The sequence below is a fragment of the Pararge aegeria genome, chromosome 1 (genome assembly GCF_905163445.1).
Source record: "Pararge aegeria chromosome 1, ilParAegt1.1, whole genome shotgun sequence".
NCBI lineage: Eukaryota > Metazoa > Arthropoda > Insecta > Lepidoptera > Nymphalidae > Pararge > Pararge aegeria.
In genome coordinates, this window is record NC_053180.1 from 2,782,329 (window position 1) to 2,805,739 (window position 23,411).

At 37.3% G+C, this 23,411-nt stretch overlaps 1 protein-coding gene across 3 annotated transcripts in view; it reads left to right on the top strand.

The window, feature by feature from the left end:
* LOC120637127 (snake venom 5'-nucleotidase) overlaps window positions 1-20,032 on the top strand; it is a 42,573-nt gene extending 22,541 nt beyond the window's left edge. For all 3 annotated transcript variants that reach the window (XM_039908797.1, XM_039908788.1, XM_039908804.1), the window contains exons 12-15: window positions 7,415-7,539; window positions 8,695-8,796; window positions 18,735-18,831; window positions 19,508-20,032. In XM_039908797.1, the coding sequence (XP_039764731.1) occupies window positions 7,415-7,539; window positions 8,695-8,796; window positions 18,735-18,831; window positions 19,508-19,588 (405 nt within the window). In that variant the 3' untranslated portion in view covers window positions 19,589-20,032. The remainder of the gene's footprint in view (window positions 1-7,414; window positions 7,540-8,694; window positions 8,797-18,734; window positions 18,832-19,507) is intronic.
* The last annotated feature ends 3,379 nt before the right edge of the window (window positions 20,033-23,411 follow it).

Below are 23,411 nucleotides of genomic sequence, written 5' to 3' on the forward strand. Positions count from 1 at the left end.
AATGGATTTTAATTTTCTTATTTGAAAATTAACCATGTAGATGGTGATAACTCAAAAGCGGTTATTTCTTTCTCGATTTATTTACAGCTCAAAAGCGGTTATTTCTTTCTCGGTTTATTTACATAAAACAACAAAATGGGTGCAATTCAGTGGCGTGAATATAGGTATGTTGCTTTTGATCAGGGTATGTATAAAGCAGGAAGATGGCATAAAATGGAAAAATCCTTATACTATGCGAGTTACGTTATAAAAATTAGGGTAGGCAATGCTTTTGCGCATGTATAAAATGAACGCCACAGATACAATTATTAACGCCACTCCAGTAGGTAATTAATTTAATAAAAAATAACTTATCATCTATTTTTGTGGTGACATCTGTTAATTAATGTAATACGCTTGAAATTAGGTTATGAGAGTCCCAATGACAATGAATTATATAATGTAGCCAATGCGTGAGTATTTTTTTGAATACTAGCTGTTGTCCGCGACTTCATCTGCGTTAATTCCGGCAATTAACATTGGCCGCGGGAACTGACATTTTTTGTGTATTAACGAGTACTTTAATCATGTAGTACTTTTATTTATCAACAATAGTTTTCTCAGCGCACGCAAAATAACGAATTTTATAGGCAACATTTTGCTACTTTAAGTTACTTTATTGAACTTTTTTTTTCTTTGGTGTACAATAAAAGTGTATTCATTCATTCATTCATTCATTATTACACCTTAATTATATCTTTATACATTTAAATTCGATTGTAAAACGTGCACCCAAATATTAAATGTACTGCCATATAGGTAGGTCCGATCGGCTTACACCGCGGCGGCATCTTTCCTACTTTTGTCATTTTTATACCTGTCGTAACTTCTAAACTATAGGTCCAATTCGAATAAATAAAAGATGAATTTACTGATACGTAATCAATCTATCGTATTTAATGGTACGTTATAGAGCGGTGATAGCCCAGTGGGGAGAACTTCGACTTCACTTTCGGGTTATCGAGTTCGAATCCCAGCACGCACGTTTTAAGCAATTAAAATATCATTTGCTTCAACGGTGAAGGAAAACATTGTGAGGAAACGTCAGCATTGAGCCAGCGTGGTGGACGACGGCCTTACCCCTTCTCATTGTGGGAGGAGACCCGTGCCTTGTAGTTGGCCGGTAATGGGTTGATATGATGATGATGAATTCACAATCTTAATTAGGTATAAAATTGTTTATGTGGATAAAGATTATTTTCATGATACGTATGTCATCATCTTTAGATTCTGCATATCGTCTGCGAAAGGTGCAGAACTCCTTTGTGGGCTTGAGTATACGCTTTTACAACATGATTCCTAAGGAAATTCTTGACCTACCAATGCATACATTTAAAAAATGTGTAAAAACGCATCTAGTACAGCGAGGTTACTATACATTTGATGAATTCCTCAATGACAAGGTAGAATGGAAGCAGCCAGCCTCGCTCTCATCTCCCGCAAGATAGCAAAATGATTGTAAATGTTGATGTTGGAAAAGAGCAACTACTGAGTTTCTTGCCGGCTCTTCTCGGTAGAATCTGCTTTCCGAACCGGTGGTAGAGTCACACAAACATGCATACTTGACGTTTCAAAAGTGCTTATAAAGTAGGCCTACTTGAAATAAATGAATTTGAATTTGAATTTGAATTTGATTGTACCCATGTTTTGATTGACACATCAAACACATCACAAAAAGCGCTTATTGTAACTTAACTACAACAGTTAGACGTCAACATAATAACTCAAATAAATAATCAACATGACCTACAACAGTTTTTGTAGGTCATGTGGATTACTTTAAACATGTAGTACATTATTTTAATGTATCATTAATAATTTCCGCGGCTTACGCCATACGGTCTGATTTTTCCCACATCTTTAACAAACATTGTTATATTTCAGCCAATTTACAGAAAACTTTAATAAATTATACGTTAAAACCTTTCTCATGAGTCCCTCTGTCTATTGGTGCAAACCGTATAAAAATTCATTCAGAAGTTCTTTAGTTTTTCGCGCCCAGGGAGACAGACATACGCGCGGACTTTGTTTTATTATATGATGTGAAGATTCTTGCGGAATCCTATTTTTGCTTTAATTAATTAATTTGAGAATGTATCTATGTATAATAAGATTTAAATATTGTTAAAAGAATATTTGTAATACGGTATTATAGGTCTGGCATAATCTCAATAATATTCAAAAACCTACAACTAACAATATAATTAAAAAATAAACGATGCAACCCTTTCAGTTTTCAACTTTTTACGGCTAGAAAATCTATACAAAGGTTAATTTCCTTAGGAATTATTCTTCAGAAAAAACCTTTTTAAATAAATCCATAAACCCTTTAAGGAAACATCTACGTTTTCCTTGTTAAAAAACCTCGAAGTTCAATACTTCCGATGTCTTAAACATTAAGTCACGTTTCACTTTTTAGATATACATATATCACTATCTCAAATATATTGCAATCATTATTTTATTTATAAAAAAAAACGTAACCTATGAAGCAGAGGTTAGTAAATAACGTGAAATCCTTCAATTCCAATTGGAACGCTGTAGTCGACACATAGAAAAAATGAGCTTCAAAGATAAAGTGGCTATTGTGACAGGTGCGAGTTCGGGCATCGGAGCCGCAGTGGCGATTGCATTCAGCGCAGAAGGTGCTTCTGTGGCCATTGTTGGACGTAACCAGACCAAGTTGGCCGCGACAGCATCGCGGTGCGCCAACTCTTTGGTCATACAAGCCGACGTTACCAACGATGACGACGCCCGAAGAATCGTAAATGAGACAATCGAAACATTTGGAAAGATAGACATTCTCATCAACAACGCCGGAGGTTTAAGTTTTGGAAGTATATTCGATGATAAAATAATGACAGCGTACGATTCAACAATGGCGCTGAACCTTCGGGCAGTCTTTCGTATGACGAGCTTGGCTGTCCCCTATTTGATAAAGGCGAAAGGAAATATAGTCAATGTGTCCAGTGTTGCTGCGCGAACTACGCAGTTTGCTTTAGAATCCATAGCGTATTCCGTCTCCAAAGCTGGGCTGGATCATTTCGGCGCTTGTCTCGCGGCTGACTTGGCGGAGCATGGAGTGAGGGTAAACACGATCAGCCCGGGACCTGTCGTCACCGATATAAAAGCGAACTGCGGCGATACTGGATCATGGGACGACCTAAAACCGTTCACGGCCCTCAATAACGTATCGCAACCGGAAGAAATCGCAGATTTAATTTTGTTCATCGCCAGCGACAAAGCGAAGTCTATCACTGGTTCTAACTACATTACCGACAATGGCTTCTTGATAAAGCGTTACTTATAAACGTTGTTTTAAATAAAGTGCCATTTTTGTTTCTGTAACTTTAATTTTAAGATCATATGATACGGTGAATTTCGAACTTCCTAAAGTACGCCCTCACAGAGTGGTAATTCCGAAACATAGTTAACATTATCATTTTGGCTGTTTTTCTGTGACCTATTTCGATTCAAACACTGCATTGATATTGATAAAAGTTGACACAGACTTAGCTGGCACACAGGAGACAGATAACGGATTTATTATAATCCAAAAATAAATGGGAAGTGGCTTTTAAAATATTACTAATTATATTAGTTCAAAGTATCATCCCTGTTGCTTGGGTATATCTGTAACGACTACATGATAAATAATCTTTCGTGCACGTCTCTCACAAAAACTAAAATTAGGTTTTATTCACCTAATTTCGTTTTAGGAATAAGAAAATTAGAATAGAATAGTATAGAAAAACTTTATTGGAATACAACACAATAGGAAAAACACAAGGAAAACAGTAGTGGGTAGTGAATAATAAATTTATATTTATCAAAAGTTTGGTTATTTACTCACTTTATAAAATTACTGTAACATTTGTTATCAATGCTGCGCTCAATAAATCCGTCGGTATAAATACAATTACTATAAATAGCAACTGATAAAAGTCGCTACCTACATAATAAAAAATCATACCCAGAATTGAAAACTTAATTCAGCCATAATTGCGTGCAGTACATTGTCCAATAACAGTGAAAACTCCCCGCGTACGTCTCACAGATGGGGAATGTTGCTAGCTCGCGAACTTTTCCCATTTTTATGATAAACGTTTAGAACATTAAAGGTGGAATCATTACTGTCAACTCCTAAATGGAATGAAATGACTAACCGCCTGTTCGAGAAACGCTACTAAAGTGGGTAGTGGGTGGGTAGGTTTTTGATACTTCAATATTAGTTTCTGTGTACACGGTTTCTGTTAATCTTAATTTCTGTGAAATACAATTACAAATACAAGTTCTGGTCGCGTTTATTACGAATTTTTACAAATCCCTTGGGAACCGTTTGTTTTCCTGGGATAAAATAGTAACATATTACTATCCGTCCTTTCAACTAACTCTATGCCAAAAATCAAGTTGATGAGTTTATTTTTAGTGAGTAAAAACTAACTAACTATCCAGTATGGAAATACCAGTTTCAATATTAGGAAAACAGGGTGTAAAGTCAAAAAGTCAAAGTCAAAAATATCTTTATTCAAGTAGGCCCACAGGTGGCACTTTTGATGCGTACATAAGAACCACACGGTAGTGAGATGATGGCGATAACCACATTCGTAAACTTAAAACTAAAGCTACGAGGGTTCCAAACGCGTCCTGGTCTAAGAAGAAGCCCACAACAAACTTAGCCGGGTGTTTTTTTTTTGTTATCACCATCTCACAATGTTATTTTAAATTATTAGAAGAGCAACCTGGTTAGAGCAATAATTTACACCCAAGCTTTTTTATCGTTTACGTAGTCCTTTATACTATAATAGGACTTTTCTATAAGCTTACGTTTAATACAAACTTTGAACTTTTTAAGAGACATCTCCAAGATGACAATTGGTAGTTTATTGTAGAATTGTATGCAATTTCCTTTAAGCGAATTATGAATTTTATGTAACCTAGTATATTGAACTGTAAGTTTATTCTTACTTCTAATGTTTAAATTATTGCAGTCACATTTTTTCTTAAATTGAGAAATGTGTTTATGAACGTACATTAAATTTTCAAATATGTACTGACTATACACTGTCATTATTTTAAAATCTTTAAATTTATCTCTCAATGACTCTCTCGGACCTATTTTGTAGATAGAACGAACAGCCCTCTTCTGCAGCACGAAAATAGTGCTAATATCAGCAGCATTACCCCAAAGTAAAATTCCATATGACATAATGCTGTGAAAGTAACTAAAATATACCAGTCTAGCAATTTCTACGTCGGTCATATGGCGTATCTTCTTTACCGCATAGGCAGTAGAACTAAGCCTGTTCGATAAATTATTTACATGAGGGCCCCATTGAAGTTTAGAATCTAACGTTATTCCTAGAAAAACTGTCGTATCCTCCAGTTTCAGTTCCTCATTATTAAGTAGTACAGTGGTTTTCACGTGTTTAACATTAGGTAAAGTGAATTTTATACACTTGGTTTTTTTTTCCGTTAAGAACCAAATTATTAGCTTCAAACCACTGTACCACTTTAGCGAGAGAGTTGTTTACGTCGTAAAAAGCTAGTTCACGTCGATTTATTTTAAAAGTCAGTGATGTATCATCGGCAAACAGAACTATCCCGTGTTTGTCCTTGGCAAGGTAAGGAAGGTCATTAATGTAAATAAGGAACAGAAATGGTCCTAATATAGACCCCTGTGGGACACCTATTTTCATAACTGATCCATTAGACCGTTTTCCATTCACGTCGACTTTCTGAATTCTATCGCGTAGATAGTTACTCATTAAGTCTAGAGCTACACCCTGAATTCCATAGTGGTGTAGTTTCCTAACTAACGTTTCGTGTTGAACACAATCAAACGCCTTAGATAAGTCACAGAACACACCAAGTGCATCACGTGACTCCTCCCAGGCTTCAAATATGTTTTGTATTAGCTCAACACCTGCGTCGATTGTTGAGCGACCCCGTGTGAAACCTAATTGCTTAATATGAAGTAAATTATACTTATGAAAATGGTAAAGTAATTGAAATGAGTTTTTCAAAGTGTATTGTGATATACGACTGAATATTTGGGAAACTTTGAGTTAGAACAACCCACCTTCAGTATTTAACACTAGTGAAGTAATCCAGCATTGCTGGATGTACAAGTTTAAAGTGAGGCCGTTGAAAGAATTATTAGGGCCGTTAAAGGCTACTTTTAGGAGGCGTTGAGTTTATAAAATATTTACTTTTCTCTTCTTTATGACTTTGATATAACCCTTCCTTTAACTGCAAAGAAAAACATGCCTGTGAATTATTTATCTATCTTTATATATATAATTCTTGTGTGCGTGTGTATGTCATTGAACTCCTCCTAAACGGCTGGACCGATTTAAATAAATTTTTTGATATGCCTTTGGGTGGCACCCTGGATGGTTTAGATTCACAAATCAGCCCGATAGATGGCGCTGGGGTCCGCTTGTATATATATATATATAAAAGAGAAAGTGTGTGGGTATGTTCCGTATAGGCACCGAAACGGCAGGACCGATTTCAATGAAACTTTTAGGGAATCTCCGGATTGACCTGGCGAGTAATCCTGTATAGTTTGGTGACGATCGGAGCACTCCTATTTTTGAACTGTCAAATACAGCTTTTATTTACTTTGATGATATTCTATTGTTGGGTGTACATGGGTGTAGATAATGATCTTCACCCGCTCGAGAAGAGAATAGAAGAGAATGAATACGGAGAGAAATAAATGATTTAATATATTATGAGACTTAAATTTAAAATTTAATGATGTAAGTTTATTGTTTAAATAGAATAAAGCAAAATCTAGCCCGGCGAAGCGGGCTGGGGTACGCTAGTAATAAATAAATATATTACCACAATACACACATCACCGTCAAGCCGCCTAAGTAATATATAATGACCTTATTGAAAAGCATGGCATAACGTTGGAATATTTATGCAATGTTGTTTTGTATTGTGTCTAGTGGTTATCGTATTCGACTGCAGATCACGAAGTACCGGTTATTAGTATTGGATTTTTCTATCCAGAAATTCTAAGTACTAGCCTCGAGTTTGGGTTATTCACCCCCGTGCCTCGGAGAGCACGTTAAGCTGCCGGTTTTGCGTCTAATCTCTTTCCGGTTGTGTTGGAGCGGTTCTATCAAACTATGACAGTGAGGCAATAGAGAATGCAACTGTGTGTGCGCACGTAACTTTTCACTATCCACACCGTGGCGGAAATCGGTCAGGGAAACTGTATGTCAGTTGAGTAACAAACTGCAGAACGTTTCCGACGCTATCCTACGTTAATAATATGGCCCTGGTGTAGATAACGATGATATCTATCCATCTATTTATCTATCTATCTATATGTATATCATCTATGTATCTATTCCAGGTGTCAGACGACATGTGCCCCGAGATCGGCATGGCAATACAGAACCACTTCGCGGCGATCAACGTGCGCACGGGAAAATCGCGTCCTTCCAAACACAGGCAATCGTTGGTAACCCTAAGCCGGAGGTGAGTTTTTTTCTTCTTTAACCAAGATAGTTAGTGTAATAAAATAAAGCCAGAAACATTTGAATCTCCATCTCAACAATATACACAATGGGTATAGTAAGACTATTCCATTCTGACGACCTATATTCCAGCATTGTTTTGGATGAATTGTAGCTTGAGGGTTGTGACGAATTCAGAGGGAAAGAAGAAGGCGTTAACCTTCTGTGAGCATCGGACCTCGGTTTAGGGAGAAGTTGCACAGGCTGTTTTTTGGACTAGGGTTCAGACTGAACGCCCACATGGCAGTGTATATTATCCACGTCCGGATGACTTTAGTTCGGGGACCTCGTATTCGCCGACGAAACAATTGTGCAGAGATGCATGCATTGTGGATGCATTGTCGGTCGTTATTAATTCGCCCAGGTCGTTAAGAACGTGTTTGGGGCGTCACCTGATGAAATCGGCGTTGGGTTTGGGAGTCTAGAAGGACGCCTCAATCCTGAAGATAGGTACGAGATATCTGTGGCGGTAAAATAGGATAACATATGAAAGCGTATCCTATAAAAATTCCAAAGAATATATAAAAGTGCAACAAAATATGATGCTAAATTTTACACGGGTTGTACATAACATGTATGTATGTGTGAATAACTGTTCAATTGTATCGAGAACTAAGCTAAAGCGGTGTATAGGCCAGTGAGTAGGACTTCGAATTCACTTTCGGGTGGCCGAGTTCTAATCCCAGCCTCACCTCCTCTAACTTTTCTAAGTTATGTGCGTTACCTAATTAAATATCACTTTCTTCTACGGTGAAGGAAAACACCGTGAGGAAACCTGCATGCTTGAAGAGTTCTCCATAATGTTCTCAAAGGTGTGTGGAATACACCAATCCGCACTGGGACAGCGTGGTGGACTACGGCCTAAACCCCTTATTATGGGACCCGTGCCCTGTCGGTAATGGGTTTATATGATGATGATCATAATTATCTAGAACCATAAAATTTTCTGTTGTCATAGTATTCCGTGACCCCATTTGACAACTGAGTTCAGTTATTTCTCTAAAAGTATTTATTAAAAGGAATAAATGTGTTTTTTTTTTAAATTCTTACAGGGTTATCGCAGTAACTATTTAATTATCCTTTTTATGTAGGCTTGTGTATTAAAAAAAACTTACAGACACAGTCTGGTGAAGATGTTAGACGGCAGCGAGTTGGATGGACCTCCGCCTCTACGCAGGGCGTCTTCTGTTGCCGTCGAGCCGCATAACACTCACCACAGGTAGTTTTACCTTTTTTATAGCATCCCACTATTTATGTCGCACGGAAATGTCACAAAGAACGGGCAGCAGCGTACTGTTATATCCTTCCCCATGCTAGCAATAATGCTGGGACAGTGATGCCTCAGTCCTATTGCATATCAAATATAATGGAAAGGGACAGTCAGTCTTCCACCGGCATTCAAGGGAAATACTCGTGTTTTATTGACCAATCCCATATTGTTTAATATTTTCTATTTCCTTTTTTTATATTAAAGTTTCTATAGCAAGTAATAAATCTTTTTTTTAAAACTTAAATCGTGTAACCCCCGATAACAATGGTGGCAGCGTAAAAGGGATATTAAATCCCCGGACTCAAAAACCAGTGTCGTGAAGTGAAAGTGCCAATACTAAAAACTGTTCTAATCTCCGTATCCTGAAAGAAAGAAAGTGTCGCGGAACCTATCTACCACTGTCGCTGTATCTTGGTTCCGGTTTCGTCGTGTCCCGCACTGTATCCTGGAAGAGCCGTAATAATATCATCCAATTTGTTCCCCGCTGAATCCCAAGACGAAAACTCAAGATTTACCTCCAGCGAGCTACATCCTGAAAATCAAGTACCATGTTCCTGCTAACACTGTGAGTTATACCTTTGTGCTTATAACTTAGTGTAAAACCAAAACATTCCATCCATTCGAAGATCATTGTTTATGAACGATAAGACTCTGCCGAACGTTTCTCGCCCACACGCCGTTTCGAAGAACTGATAACACCGAGTCGCACCTGTGTCTTAATGCTAGTTTTAGATACTTTTAATTTGTACCATTATAATAGCTCGTATAATTATTCACACTAGTAATTTAAAGATTCATTTGCTTTTATAAATTTTTTGTTATACTTATGTCAAAACTGAAAGAAGTAAAGGACGAAGACTCTCAATACAAAATGTCAGATATTGATTTAAACGTATTAATTAAATTCATTGGAACCTTCGACGGTACCAGAGAAAAGTTGACTCCCTTTATTAATAATTGTCGTAATGCGATTAACCTTGCATCGGCCACACAAACAGAAATTCTTTTCAAATATATCCTTAGCCGCCTTGAAGGCAAAGCAGAAACTGCATGCGCTGTAAAGGAATTCACAAAGTGGTCACAGTTAGAAGAATTTCTAAAAACACAATTCGGCGACATAAAACATTATGCTTATCTTCTCTCCGACCTGCAGGAATGCAAACAAGGTCGCAACGAATCCGTGAGCCATTACTCCTTAAGAGTTGAGGCTTGTCTCGCAAAACTCTTAACCGAAATAAACATTTCAATTCCAACGAGGAAGAAAGACGAATTAGCCGGCCGTGTAGCCGCAATGCAAGATTTAGCCCTCAACGTATTTATGATTGGTCTTCAATCATCGCTATCCACGGTCGTTAGATGTAGGGACCCCAACACTCTTAATGAGGCAATAAATCTTGCCACTGCTGAGGAAAAAATCGTAGGAATCAACAACCGAAAATATACAAACCCGACCACAGGCTCCTTTATTGCGAATAACTTCGAACAGCGCAGACAAAATCACTCAACTGCAACATACTCAAGGCCACAGTTACAACCTCAGGCTCAATTCAAACCAAGCTCCAACACACCCGTCTGCAGGTACTGCAAAAACCTTGGTCATACTATAGAAAATTGCAGGAAACGACAATACAATAACAATAGACGTTTCAACAACATAGAAAACGCACATAGTCCGAATCGTCAACCTCCAAATAGTTTCCTACCGCGAAACCGGATACACCTGACTAACTCTTCAGACGATCAATGTTTCGGTGTAGACAACCATAATAACGATCCTTTAAACGAGTAGATCTTCCCGTCCGGTATCGTATGGGAAAATTAAAAACTAAAATCGATACCCCAAAATTCACTGTATCTAAGCCTACTAACAAACAGGGTAACCAGCCCCAAACTTATAGTGGCACTATCACTGTATCTAAGCCTACTAACAAACAGGGTATCCAGCCCCAAACTTATAGTGGTGCTATCACTGTATCTAAGCCTACTAACAAACAGGGTATCCAGCCCCAAACTTATAGTGGCGCTATCACTGTATCTAAGCCTACTAACAAACAGGGTATCCAGCCCCAAACTTATAGTGGTGCTATCACTGTATCTAAGCCTACTAACAAACAGGGTATCCAGCCCCAAACTTATAGTGGCGCTATCACTGTATCTAAGCCTACTAACAAACAGGGTATCCAGCCCCAAATTCATAGTAGCCCTCTCACTGTCTCCAAGTCTACTCGTAATCACGGTAACCAGCCCGAAATTCGGAGTGAGCATCTCACTGTCCTTAGTGCCAAAGGTAACCAAATACATACCTCTACCGCTGTTTCCTCTACCGCTGTTTCCTCTACCGCTGTTTCCTCTACCGCTGTTTCCTCTACCGCTGTTTCCTCTACCGCTGTTTCCTCTACCGCTGTTTCCTCTACCGCTGTTTCCTCTACCGCTGTTTCTAATCCCACTAATGAATCCAAGAACTCACATCGTGAAAACACTGACGCTACAAATACACCAAAAACAGACTCAATTCAACCGCAAACTAACCTTGTCTCGTTCACTGCTAACTCGTGTCCTTCATGTTTTATACCTGGCAGAAATATGGAATCATTAAAAACATACAACATCAACACAAATCCAACGAGAAAATACTTACCATTTCTAAAAGTCCAAACCTCTGTCTCTACTAAACCACTGAAACTTCTTGTCGATAGTGGCGCTTCCATAAGTCTTCTGAAAGTTAACGCTATCGAAAAAATGCCTGAATTAATAAAACATATCATAAGTTTTAGCGGGTTAGGTTCAACAAGTAATCCAATGCTCTCATTCGGACACATATCAATGAATTTTGATTCACTAAATAACCATTTCCATGTTATACCTGACCTCGATTTCCCATACGACGGAATAATTGGTAACGATTTTCTTACTAAGCATAACTGTATAATTAACTACGCCGAAAGTACACTGAAAATTCATAAAACGAAACTTAATCTTAATTTTACTGAACCAGTTTTTACTATTCCTCCCCGAACAGAAACAATAATTGAATGTTCTGTGCTCAATCCGGAAATAAACGAAGGACTTATACTTGATCAAAATCCGATGGAAGGCCTACTTGTAGCAAACTGCATTGTAAAGGTTAAACCAAACTCCAGAGTTAATATTTCTGTCGTAAACACCTCCGAATCCACAGTACATGTAGATTCAAACCTAAAATTTCAAATTCTGCCTTTAGAACAAACAAATCATCAAGAGGTATTTTATTCAATTGATCATAATATCTCTCGTAGCACATTGACTCGAACCGAAGAGGTACTAAACCTCTTGCGTATCGGTCATTTAACTTCTGAAGAAGCAAATGCTCTATACGAGCTTTGCTCAACATACTCAGACATCTTTCATCTTTCGGATGATAAATTAACGTGTACTGAAGCATTAGAGCACGAAATAACCACATCTTCCTCAGTCCCAATTAATACAAAATCATATCGATTTCCTGAAATACATAAACAAGAAGTACAATCACAAATAAATAAAATGCTTGATAATGGAATAATTAAACCCTCTACATCCCCATGGTCTTCTCCGATCTGGATCGTCCCCAAAAAACTTGATGCATCTGGTCAGCGCAAATGGCGAGTAGTCATCGACTACCGTAAATTAAATGATATAACAATTGGTGATTCTTACCCTATCCCCAATATTTCAGAAATACTAGACCAACTTGGAAAATGTAAATATTTCAGCACCCTAGATCTTGCATCTGGATTTCACCAAATAAAAATAGCTGAACGAGATGCCCCTAAATCCGCTTTTTCAGTCCCTCAGGGACATTTCGAATTTACTCGCATGCCATTTGGGCTTAAAAATGCCCCTGCTACCTTCCAAAGACTAATGAACACTGCTCTCTCTGGTCTCCAAGGAATCCAATGCTTCGTATACCTCGATGACATCGTAATTTATTCATATGACCTAGACACACACATGAGGAACCTCTCAAACATTTTTGATAGACTAAGAAAATTCCATTTAAAGCTTCAACCTGACAAATGCGAGTTTCTCCGTAGGGAAGTCTCCTATCTTGGTCACATCATCACCGACGAGGGTGTCAAACCTAATCCTGAAAAAACAAGAGCAGTAGAAGAGTTCCCGATCCCCAAGCGTCCAAAAGATATAAAATCCTTTCTGGGATTAGTATCATACTATCGACGTTTTATTCCAAATTTATCCAAAATCGCTAAACCACTCACAACTCTTTTGAAAAAGGATATACCATTCGTATGGGGTAATGAACATCAACTAGCATTCGAACATCTAAAGAATGCACTAATCTCAGCACCCATTTTAGCTTATCCTGATTTTACAAAACCATTTTTACTAACGTGTGATGCGTCCAACTTCGCAATTTCTGCTATTTTATCTCAGGGTTCAGTAGGCAACGACCGTCCCATTGCATATGCATCCCGGACCTTGAACAAGGCCGAGTGCAATTACAGTGTAACCGAGAAGGAATGTTTGGCTATCATTTTTGGCACAAAAACCTATAGACCATATTTGTATGGACACAAATTCACTATAGTTACCGATCATCGCCCCTTAAAGTGGCTGTTCAATTGTAAAGAACCGGGTTCTAAATTAGTAAGATGGAGGCTCAAATTAGAAGAATTCGATTACGAAGTTATGTATAAGAAAGGAAAAATCAACAGTAACGCTGACACACTGTCACGTTACCCAGTTAACCCAATCATTGAAGAAAACTCGGATCCGCAACCTTCAACTTCCGGGTTTCCCAATGATCACCCTACTCTGGAAACTGAAACTCCGGCCGACATTCTCGATGATTTAATCGACCTGGGTGACTTGAATATTAGTCCACTTCAAAATCCAAACATCGACTTTTCCCCGCTGAATCTTCCATCTCCTTCAGATCCTCTTGTTTTACCAGGTGATATTCCACCTAACCCCGTTTCTCCACCAGACATTCCAACTGTAATAGAAAAAGAGACTTCAGAAATTCCAACCCAATCCAATTCACCTACACATTCCAATAGAGATTATTCAGAATTCTTGAAATCCTCAACTAAACCAAATGAAACTTGTAACACTTACATTAAGGAGCACAATGAAAGTCTTCTTAAAAGTACTGTTAAAACAATAATTATTCCTACGTCCATTGACTATGATGAATCGAATCCTTATGTTCAAGACATAATTGCCTCTACAGGTGATTTCTTTTTAAACGATGAGCGTGAGCTGCACTCTTTTAAGAAAATAGACGCAAACAGAAAAACTTACTATTTCCTTTTTACTAAAGTTTACTATTTCGATACTTCTACCTATCCTGATATTTTTAAAGCTTTAAAATCAGTCAGAGACGATATCATGCTTACTGGCGACATCAATGAAATAGCCATACACGATTTTAAAAATCCATTCGAGCAAAATTCCTTTGTAAAAATTTATACTATGCTTATGTATCTATTTAATAACACTAACATTACAATTAATATTCATCATAATACCATCATTTACCTTACCCCATCTGAAGTAGCCAAGGTCCTGAAAGAAAATCACGACATCCCGATTGCCGGACACCTCGGGTCCAATAGGATGTATGATAGAATTAAAGAACGCTATTACTGGAAAGGAATGCGTTCCGAAATAGAGGACTACGTAAAACACTGCGGCCTATGTCAGTCAAACAAAGCTCTTCGTAAAATAAATAGATCCCCAATGCAAATCACAACTTCCTCAACTCGTCCATTCGAAAGAATAAGTCTCGATATTGTAGGCCCTCTGCCTGAAGCTGGACAACTAAATCTAAGATATATACTTACCCTACAAGACGATCTGACAAAGTTTTCTATTGCATATCCCATCTCAAATGCTACTGCAGAAGAGTCTTGTGAATGTCTCGTGCACTTTATAACTCTTTTCGGAATCCCAAGGTCAGTTCTTACAGATCAAGGAACAAATTTCACCGCTGACTTATTTAAAAGAACTTGTGATTTCCTTAAAATAAAACAGATCTGGTCTTCGCCTTACCATCCGCAGACCCAAGGGGCACTCGAGAGGAGCCACTCAACCCTAAAGGAGTACCTGAAATCCTTTGTTAACGAGAATCAGACGAATTGGCATAAATTTGTGTATGCGGTATACACAAATTTATGCCATGTTAACCTATAATAGCACTGTCCACACTACGACCCGCTTCACTCCATATGAACTCGTGTTTGGACACAAACCATTCATCCCAGACTCTGTTTTCGAACTACGAACCGACATAACATATCCTGATTACATAAAAATGCTCCATCATCGCCTCAAAATATCTCGGGAAAAAGCAGTAGAAAATATTCGAGCCTCGAAAGAAAAATCAAAAAGCTATTATGATAAACACAGTCGTTCAGTACAATATAAAGTTGGTGATTTCGTTTACTTAAAATCACACCATCGACTTCGGAAAGCTCTTTCCCCACTGTGGAAAGGACCTTACAAAATCATTAAAGTACACAGTAATAATACTTTAACTCTATTAATAAACCGACGCCACGTATCTCACCACTTTGATGAAGTCAAACATGCAACTCAAAGTAGTTAGAATTCGTCATTGCAATCATTCATCTTACAAAATACTAATCTTTTAAAAAATAAATTAGCATAGTTGTTATAATTTGCAGAATCCTCGCCACTCACTGTAACGCCGCCCTGGGTATTGATGGCAATCAATATGTGGAACCCATTACAAAGAGTCCTGGTATACTCTTCGACCCTGTCGGAACTTTAAAATTAATTAATGACCAATTTCATATTGTAATTCCTATGGACGTCTCACCATATAAAGTATACATTGAAAATATTCATGAAACATTTAACCTTGTACGCTTTCAGTGTCGAGAAAACAGTGGTTTGGACAACATAAAGTATCAGAATATTCTACAACCTTTAGATTCACTATTCAAAGATATTTTACGTGACTTCGACTCTATCTCACACATAATATCTAATGGCATATCAAAACGATCAGCATGGTTTGCTGGTGTAGGTGTTGTATTTAAACACATTTTTGGCACTATGAATGAGGATGATGCCAAACACTATAACGAAGCCATTAAGACCTTGTATGATAATGACAAGATCATAACTAATTCTGTTAAGAAAAGTATTATTGTATCCCAAATAGCAATGTCAAATATGAATCAATCCCTGCAAGAAATGAATCTGAACCAAGCTAAGCTAAGCGATGCTATTGACAGAATGTCTATAGCAGTAAATAATGTTTCTCAAGCCATACAATTAGATAACTTCAAAACAAATCTTAACTCCATTTTAAACATATTACAATCAAGTCTATTGACTCTTTCCTTCAAAGTAGAGGACATCCTTAACTCTATTCTGTTCGTTAAAGCTAACATACTACATCCGTCTGTATTAACTCCAAATCAATTGTATAGAGAAATACTAACTAATCTTAAAGTAGTTCCTAAATATAGAGATTTCCCAATAAGTCTAGATTTAAGTAATATCCATGTTCTGCTGAACATCGCTGATTTAGTTTGCTATTATCTAGATAATAAGTTAGTTTTTGTCGTTAAGATACCTTTAGTAAACGCTCTAGATTATAATTTATATAAAAGTATACCTTTACCAACTTCACATATAGCTGAAGATGCTAACTCATTTGCGATGATTATACCTTCTTCCGAATTTATCGCACTAAGCAAAGACAAGTCCTCGTTTACGTTTCTCAAGGATACTAGTCTCTGTAAGAATGTTATTACTATGAAAACGTTTCTTTGTGATATGACAGATATTTATATTGTAGCTGGAAGCCCATCCTGTGAAATAGAACTAATAACAAAAGCTGTAACGAAATTGCCTCAAACCTGTCAGTACAGGATCGTTTATGGCGATTTAGATATCTGGCATAAACTACATAACGAAAAATGGGTATTTGTTCAATCAAAACCCGCAAAGTTATCTATTGAATGTATAAATAATAAAATAACGGAATTAATTATCTCCGGAACCGGTGTACTTACTATACCACTAGATTGCATAGCTTATCATAAGAATTCTAGATTTGTAAGTAAACTATCAACTAGTATTAACGTTCCCATTGTAAAACCAACTTTTAATATCCTTAATGACAGTTGTTGTACACTAGATCGTCTTAAGGCAGTAAACCTACCAAGTATTAAAATCCAAAATGTCAACTTAGAAAACCTTAAAACTTTAGATTTAGTATCGGATCAAGTCGTGAAAGACTTAGATTCAATAGCTAATCCATTAAAGTGGAATAATCATGTTACTTTTCCTATCTTAAGTATTGTATCTTTTATTTTATGTCTCTGTTTACCTTTAGCTTATATTTGTAAAAAGCACAAGTATTTCTACAAATTATTTAAGAAATCCGACGATCCGATCCGAGAAAGTTCTAATGTCGACCCTGAAGTCCAATCAATCGAACCTCGCTTACGCATTGGCTAACGAAAACTTACCCTTTCCGTAAGTTTCCTCTTAACATGGGGGTTGTTATATCCTTCCCCATGCTAGCAATAATGCTGAGACAGTGATGCCTCAGTCCTATTGCATATCAAATATAATGGAAAGGGACAGTCAGTCTTCCACCGGCATTCAAGGGAAATACTCGTGTTTTATTGACCAATCCCATATTGTTTAATATTTTCTATTTCCTTTTTTTATATTAAAGTTTCTATAGCAAGTAATAAATCTTTTTTTTAAAACTTAAATCGTGTAACCCCCGATAACAGTACTCTGCTACTACTACCAAATTCAAATGCATTTATTTCAAGTAGGCCTACTTTATAAGCACTTTTGAAACGTCAAGTATGTATGTTTGTAGTGACTCTACCACCGGTTCGGAAAGCAGATTCTACCGAGAAGAGCCGGCAAGAAACTCAGTAGTTGCTCTTTCCATCTTACCATCTTCTGCAATCACCAAGCCGTCTGACTAGCGTGATGATTATAAGTAAATCCTGCCGTTCAGGAGAGGCCCTTAGTCCAGCAGTGAACTGTTGTAGGCTATTGACGCTAGGCATAGGGCCATAGGGTTGCCAATTTAAAAAAAAAAAAAAAAAAAATTAAACAATTATTCACCATTTTTAAACCTACATTTTGACGTCAATGATAAGAAACGATGCTGTTATGTATATGGCAAACATCAGAATTTGGCGGTGATACGACCCCTCTGTCGCAGTGGTGATTTATAAGTGGGGGGGGGGGGGTTCCGCAGCGGGGGCAAAGTGAGAATTTAAAATTCGTGTGAGCACAAAATTTGATATCAGAGCTAAAGAATTGTAAGCAAATTTGAGATTGAACATAATGCCAATAAGATTCATTTTACTCCGATGTTCAAGTAATTCCATACTAGAAAACGAGTCCGCGTTTGCAAGCGAACAAATCTTGAACTAAGTTCTTGTTACCACGTTAAATTCACACAATCCACGGTTGGCAACCCTACTCCTTCCGTATGGGAGAAGGCCTCAACAAGTGACTAGTTACGAGTTCCTAGTTTTGATTGATTTTTGTTAAACATTTAAATTAAAATATTAAAATGTGGACAGTGTATGGCTACGTATTTCCGTGGTGTTACCTAGTACAAGGTGCCAACTGAAAATCAGCGCTGTATGCACCCACTGGCGCACGCAGCACAATGCTGAGCTGCCACCTTTTTCTAGGTTGTGCAACACATAACATATGTGGTATTGTGATTATTTTAATGTGTGGCTAAATGTAAAATAAAACATTTCTTTCTTTCTTTCTTCCTATATAAAATTCACACATTTCACAGTTAGCACACAGAGCCTTTGCGTATTACCTTGGTTAGGTCCTACCCTATGGGAAAACTAAAAATAAAATGTAAAAAAAATTATCCACAGATTAACAAGACGAGCGTCCTTGGACGATTTGGAGCAGAACGCGTGTGAGCTGGCGCCCAAAATAGAGAACAGAATCATCATTCTCGACAAACCAGAGGTGAGTTTATCCTAAAGAATTTTTTCTCCTGGCCCTGTAGCCTTAGTATACAATTTACAAGCTCGCAATGTCACTCGAAGTCGTTTCGAGTAAGAACATTATTGGAGTTTACTCCTTAAGAATCGATTTTCATATATAAGGCGCCCGGTATGAGAAAAATGTGAGGAGTAAAATCTACTGATGTATGACCTCGTTACGTTTTCGCTTTGCGACGTTGCATGCTCGGCAACTGTAATGCGCAAACATGCAACGTCGCTTTCGTTTAATTAACTTATTTTTCCTATTTAAGTTACCAAGGAAACCGAATATTATCTAGGTAAAGACACAAATACATAAGTATATGGGACAGAGTGAGATAGAAAACATTATACATTTTTTTTTTCTTATTCTTGTTACCATGGAAACTAAATAATAAACATTACATTTATCCTAATAGTTCTGATACTCTACATCCACCTCAATCTCCCGTAGGCTACTTTTAAGAAGTTACACTTCCGCCGTGTGTGAATAGATTGCGCAGCATTTTTAATTTACCCTTTCATATGGTATTAAACTTTATTCAGCTAAATAAACTCTTTTTGTGTATGTTTCGTAATCGTACTTAAGGAGTAAACTCCAGTCGTGCGTCTGAGCTGACACAAACTTTGTTTATTTATTATTATTTTATCTTCAACAGATACTTCAGGAACTATTAGCCGAGAGAGCCCGTTGGGAATCAGATTCCGTAATAAAAGAAGTGGATGAAGACTCACCGTAAGCCGTAAGAATGCTCTAACTACGTTATACCGTCGAGATTTCATTCGTAAAGTTGCATATTTTAGCTTATTTACATAAGTACGACACTTGCGGACGATGGCACTTTTGAAAGCTCGAAAGGGCTTTTAATTTTAAACCCAGTTCCGTAAAGCCAGTTAAGTTTTGCAGTTTTGGCAGCTTACTGAGTTGTGATATTTTATGAAGCAATCGAGAGTTTTATAGTTTAGTATGCAGTGGCAGAGGGTAGGTTAAGTTTGATATTGGCATTATTGAGATGGAGCAGAAATACACCTTTTTTGGACCTTCTGTTTGAGATTATTGGTTGATAAAACAGGAGTTCACATTTCCGTTGCCACATGTGTTTGGTCACATTTTCTCACTTTTCATCTGTATACTCTGTGAACATTTCTGACGAAACTGAATTTTGACAGCCGAGTGGCGCAGTGAGCAGCGAGCCTGGTTTCTGAGTCAAAGGCCGTGGGTTCGATTCCCACAGCTGGAAAATGTTTGTGTGATGAGCATGAATGTTTTCAGTGTCTGGGTGTTTATATGTATTTTATAAGTATTTATGTATATTATTCATATATTTATTATATTAAGTATACATAAAATCGCAAATTGCATAAATAAGTATTAACATCTGTTTTCCCTAATTTGTCACATTTATGTAGTACGTTATGAATCGGTGATAGCGCAGTGGGTAGGAGCTCGAATTCACCTTCGGGGGGCCGAGTTCGAATCCTGTGCGGGACCTCTTACTTTTCTAAGTTATGTGCGTTTTATGTAATCAAAAATATCACTTGCTTCGACGGTGAAGGAAACCTGCATGCCTGAGAGTTCTACATAATGTTCTCGAAGGTATGTGGAGTCCACCAATACGCACTGGGTCAGCTTTGTGGACTACGGCCTTAACCCCTTCCCAGTGGCGTGCATAGAGGGTATGCACAGGGTATGCAGATGTAATATAAATATAATGCAGTTATAAATACTTATGGGTAGGCTTTTTATAACTGTTACAATGCCTATCCTTAAGTTTTTTATAACTCGTACTGGGGATTTTCTTCATTTTATATCATCTGCATACCCTGTGCATACCCTCTATGCACGCCACTGCCCCTTCCCACTGTGGGAGGAGACCCGTGCTCTGTAGTGGGCCAGCAATGGGTCGATCTGATGTAGTACCGCGGTTTGAAGTATAATGAAGCACGTTCCTTCATACATAACTGCCAATGTTTACTGGAAATTAATTGAATGCGGAGGTCAAAATTGCCAACGATCCGGGCCGAATATTTAAGTATGAAGACATAATAATCAACTAGATATACGATAGAAGGTAAAATAAGTACCCAAACATAATATACACTGGCACTTCACTTCGCTTTTTGGAGTGCTTAAACTGTACTTTATTTGATCCCCATAATGTCTTCGATATCACCAAAGATAGCAGGAGTTTTTTTTTTCATACTTAATTGATAGATCAGGCAGTAAGAGATCGTTCCATTTTTAAATTACACGTCAGATATGACTTTCTTATGTCATTTATCTGCCGACAGCTGCTCGCGTGTGTGTTGCCAGTACAACAATTTCGATTTATCTCGAATAAGGTTATAAATAAATAAATATACTACGACAATACACACACACCGCCATCTAGCCCCAAAGTAAGCGTAGCTTGTGCTATGGGTACTAAGATGACTGACTGTCGTCTTAGTATCCATAACACAAGCTACGCTTACTTTGGGGCTAGATGGCGGTGTGTGTATTGTCGTAGTATATTTATCTATTTATTTATTTCGGGTTTTTTTTTTATTACTAGATAGACTTGCGCTTGACAACTATCATAGAAAATGCCTATTCACTCTTGCCTTAAAGGCATTCAAGTTGTAAAAACACTATATGCACTAAACGGGTATCCTTTATCAAGGGGTATTAAATCTAATAAGTTAAATCAAACGTTTTTGTAATCGCAAATTAAACTTTAAAATTATTATTATATTATTTATCTATCATTTATTATTTTTCTTTTTTTTTTTAAATTATTAACAATGCTTAAGAATAAATTAAAAAACACTATTAAAAATTTATAAAAAAAAACTTCCACTCTCCGCTTGCGGGGCTTTTGAATGCCCAAGCAACCGGTGGTCAGGGCTCCAGAGTGAGAAACCTCCTCACAATACGCGCCGTTTCAAGGACTACTGCCTTCTGTATCCGACCCTTGATCCAACAACCAAGCGAAAGCTTCTTGAGATGTTGGTCGAAGCTTTTCGCGAGACTGAAACGACGATCGGAAAAACAACGGTCGACTCAACATTCCACATGGCGGTAATCTCGTGAGCAAGGTCCAAGTATTTAGATACTTTTTCCTTTTCAGCTTTCACCAGATTATCGTCATGTGGAATAGTAATGTCAACAATTATTTCACGGCGCACTGATCGATCGACTAGCACTATATCAGGTCTATTAGCTGTAATATACCTGTCAGTGATAATCGTTCGATCCCAGTAGAATTATATTATTTATTATTATTATGATATAAATATAATTAATTTTTATATTATGACACGACATGCTAATAAATGCTTAGAATTATTTACGAAAATCGAATGTCGACACGCCTTTTCACTGCCTTGCACATACAGTTTAATGTTAGTATTATAACTGAGTGTTTATTAATTATAATTAAGCGTAAATATTATATACATAAATAGAAATATTTTATTCCTTATCAGTATAATATAACCCGCGCGATTAAAGAATCCCTACTTAATATTATAAATGTGAATGTAAGTTTGTTTGTTACGCTTTCATGCAAAAACTACTAAACCGATCATCACGAAACTTTGTACACATTCCTGAAGGTATTAGAAGTATAGGATGCTTTTTATCCCAAAATTAAGCTCAGTTCTCTCGGGAGAGGGGACGAAAGTCTTTGACGATTTTACACCAGGCTTAGCTATCCTAAATATATAAAGTGCTGCCACATTTATGAGGCACATGTCTTTCGAAAAACAAAAGCTAGTAGTTTTATAAAAACAAGCAGAGTCGTGGCATCTCTTAAGCATAACATACGGGCGGTTTTTTTAATTCTACAAATTACCCTTGGATAAGATGATGTAGTGTAATAACCCGGTAGATACCCCTTATCGGGTTATACACGGCGTACTGGTACGCTAAATAGATAGACAACACGTCTTTCCAGCAGTCCAGACCGTGATTTAGAAGTTATCAAGCCGGGGCTCAAACCCGATTCGAATATCTTCTACGGCACATGTGCGATTGTCGCAGTTGGCAGCGACCCTGCTTTCAGAGTCCAAGGCCGTGAGTTTGATTCCCACAACTTTTTTTTTGTGTAATGAACAGTAATGTTTTTCAGTGTCTGGGTGTTTATCTGTATGTAAGTATTTGTGTATATTATTCGTAAAAATATTCCGTCATCTAGTACGAGTCAGTCAGTCATAACCCAAGCTACGCTTACTTTGGGGCTAGTTGGAGATGTATTGTCGTAGTATATTTATTTAATTATAATAAGTATATTGCGAATGTGATATCACGACTTCGGACGCCTTTTAAGCTTAAGAGATGCCACGGCCCAGGACATCAGTTCCCTTTTATAAAACTATTCTTTAATCGCGCGGGTTATTCTAAAGAATCCTATCTCATGTCTATACTCATATAAAATTACTTACAATTGTTATTTCATTTACGTATGTACCGAGTGTGAACTTGTGAAGCTATTCAATTAGAGTGAATTTCGCGCGAACTAAATCTCATGGATATGTTCAAACTCACTCAATTGAAAATAAATAAATGGAAGCTTATATTGA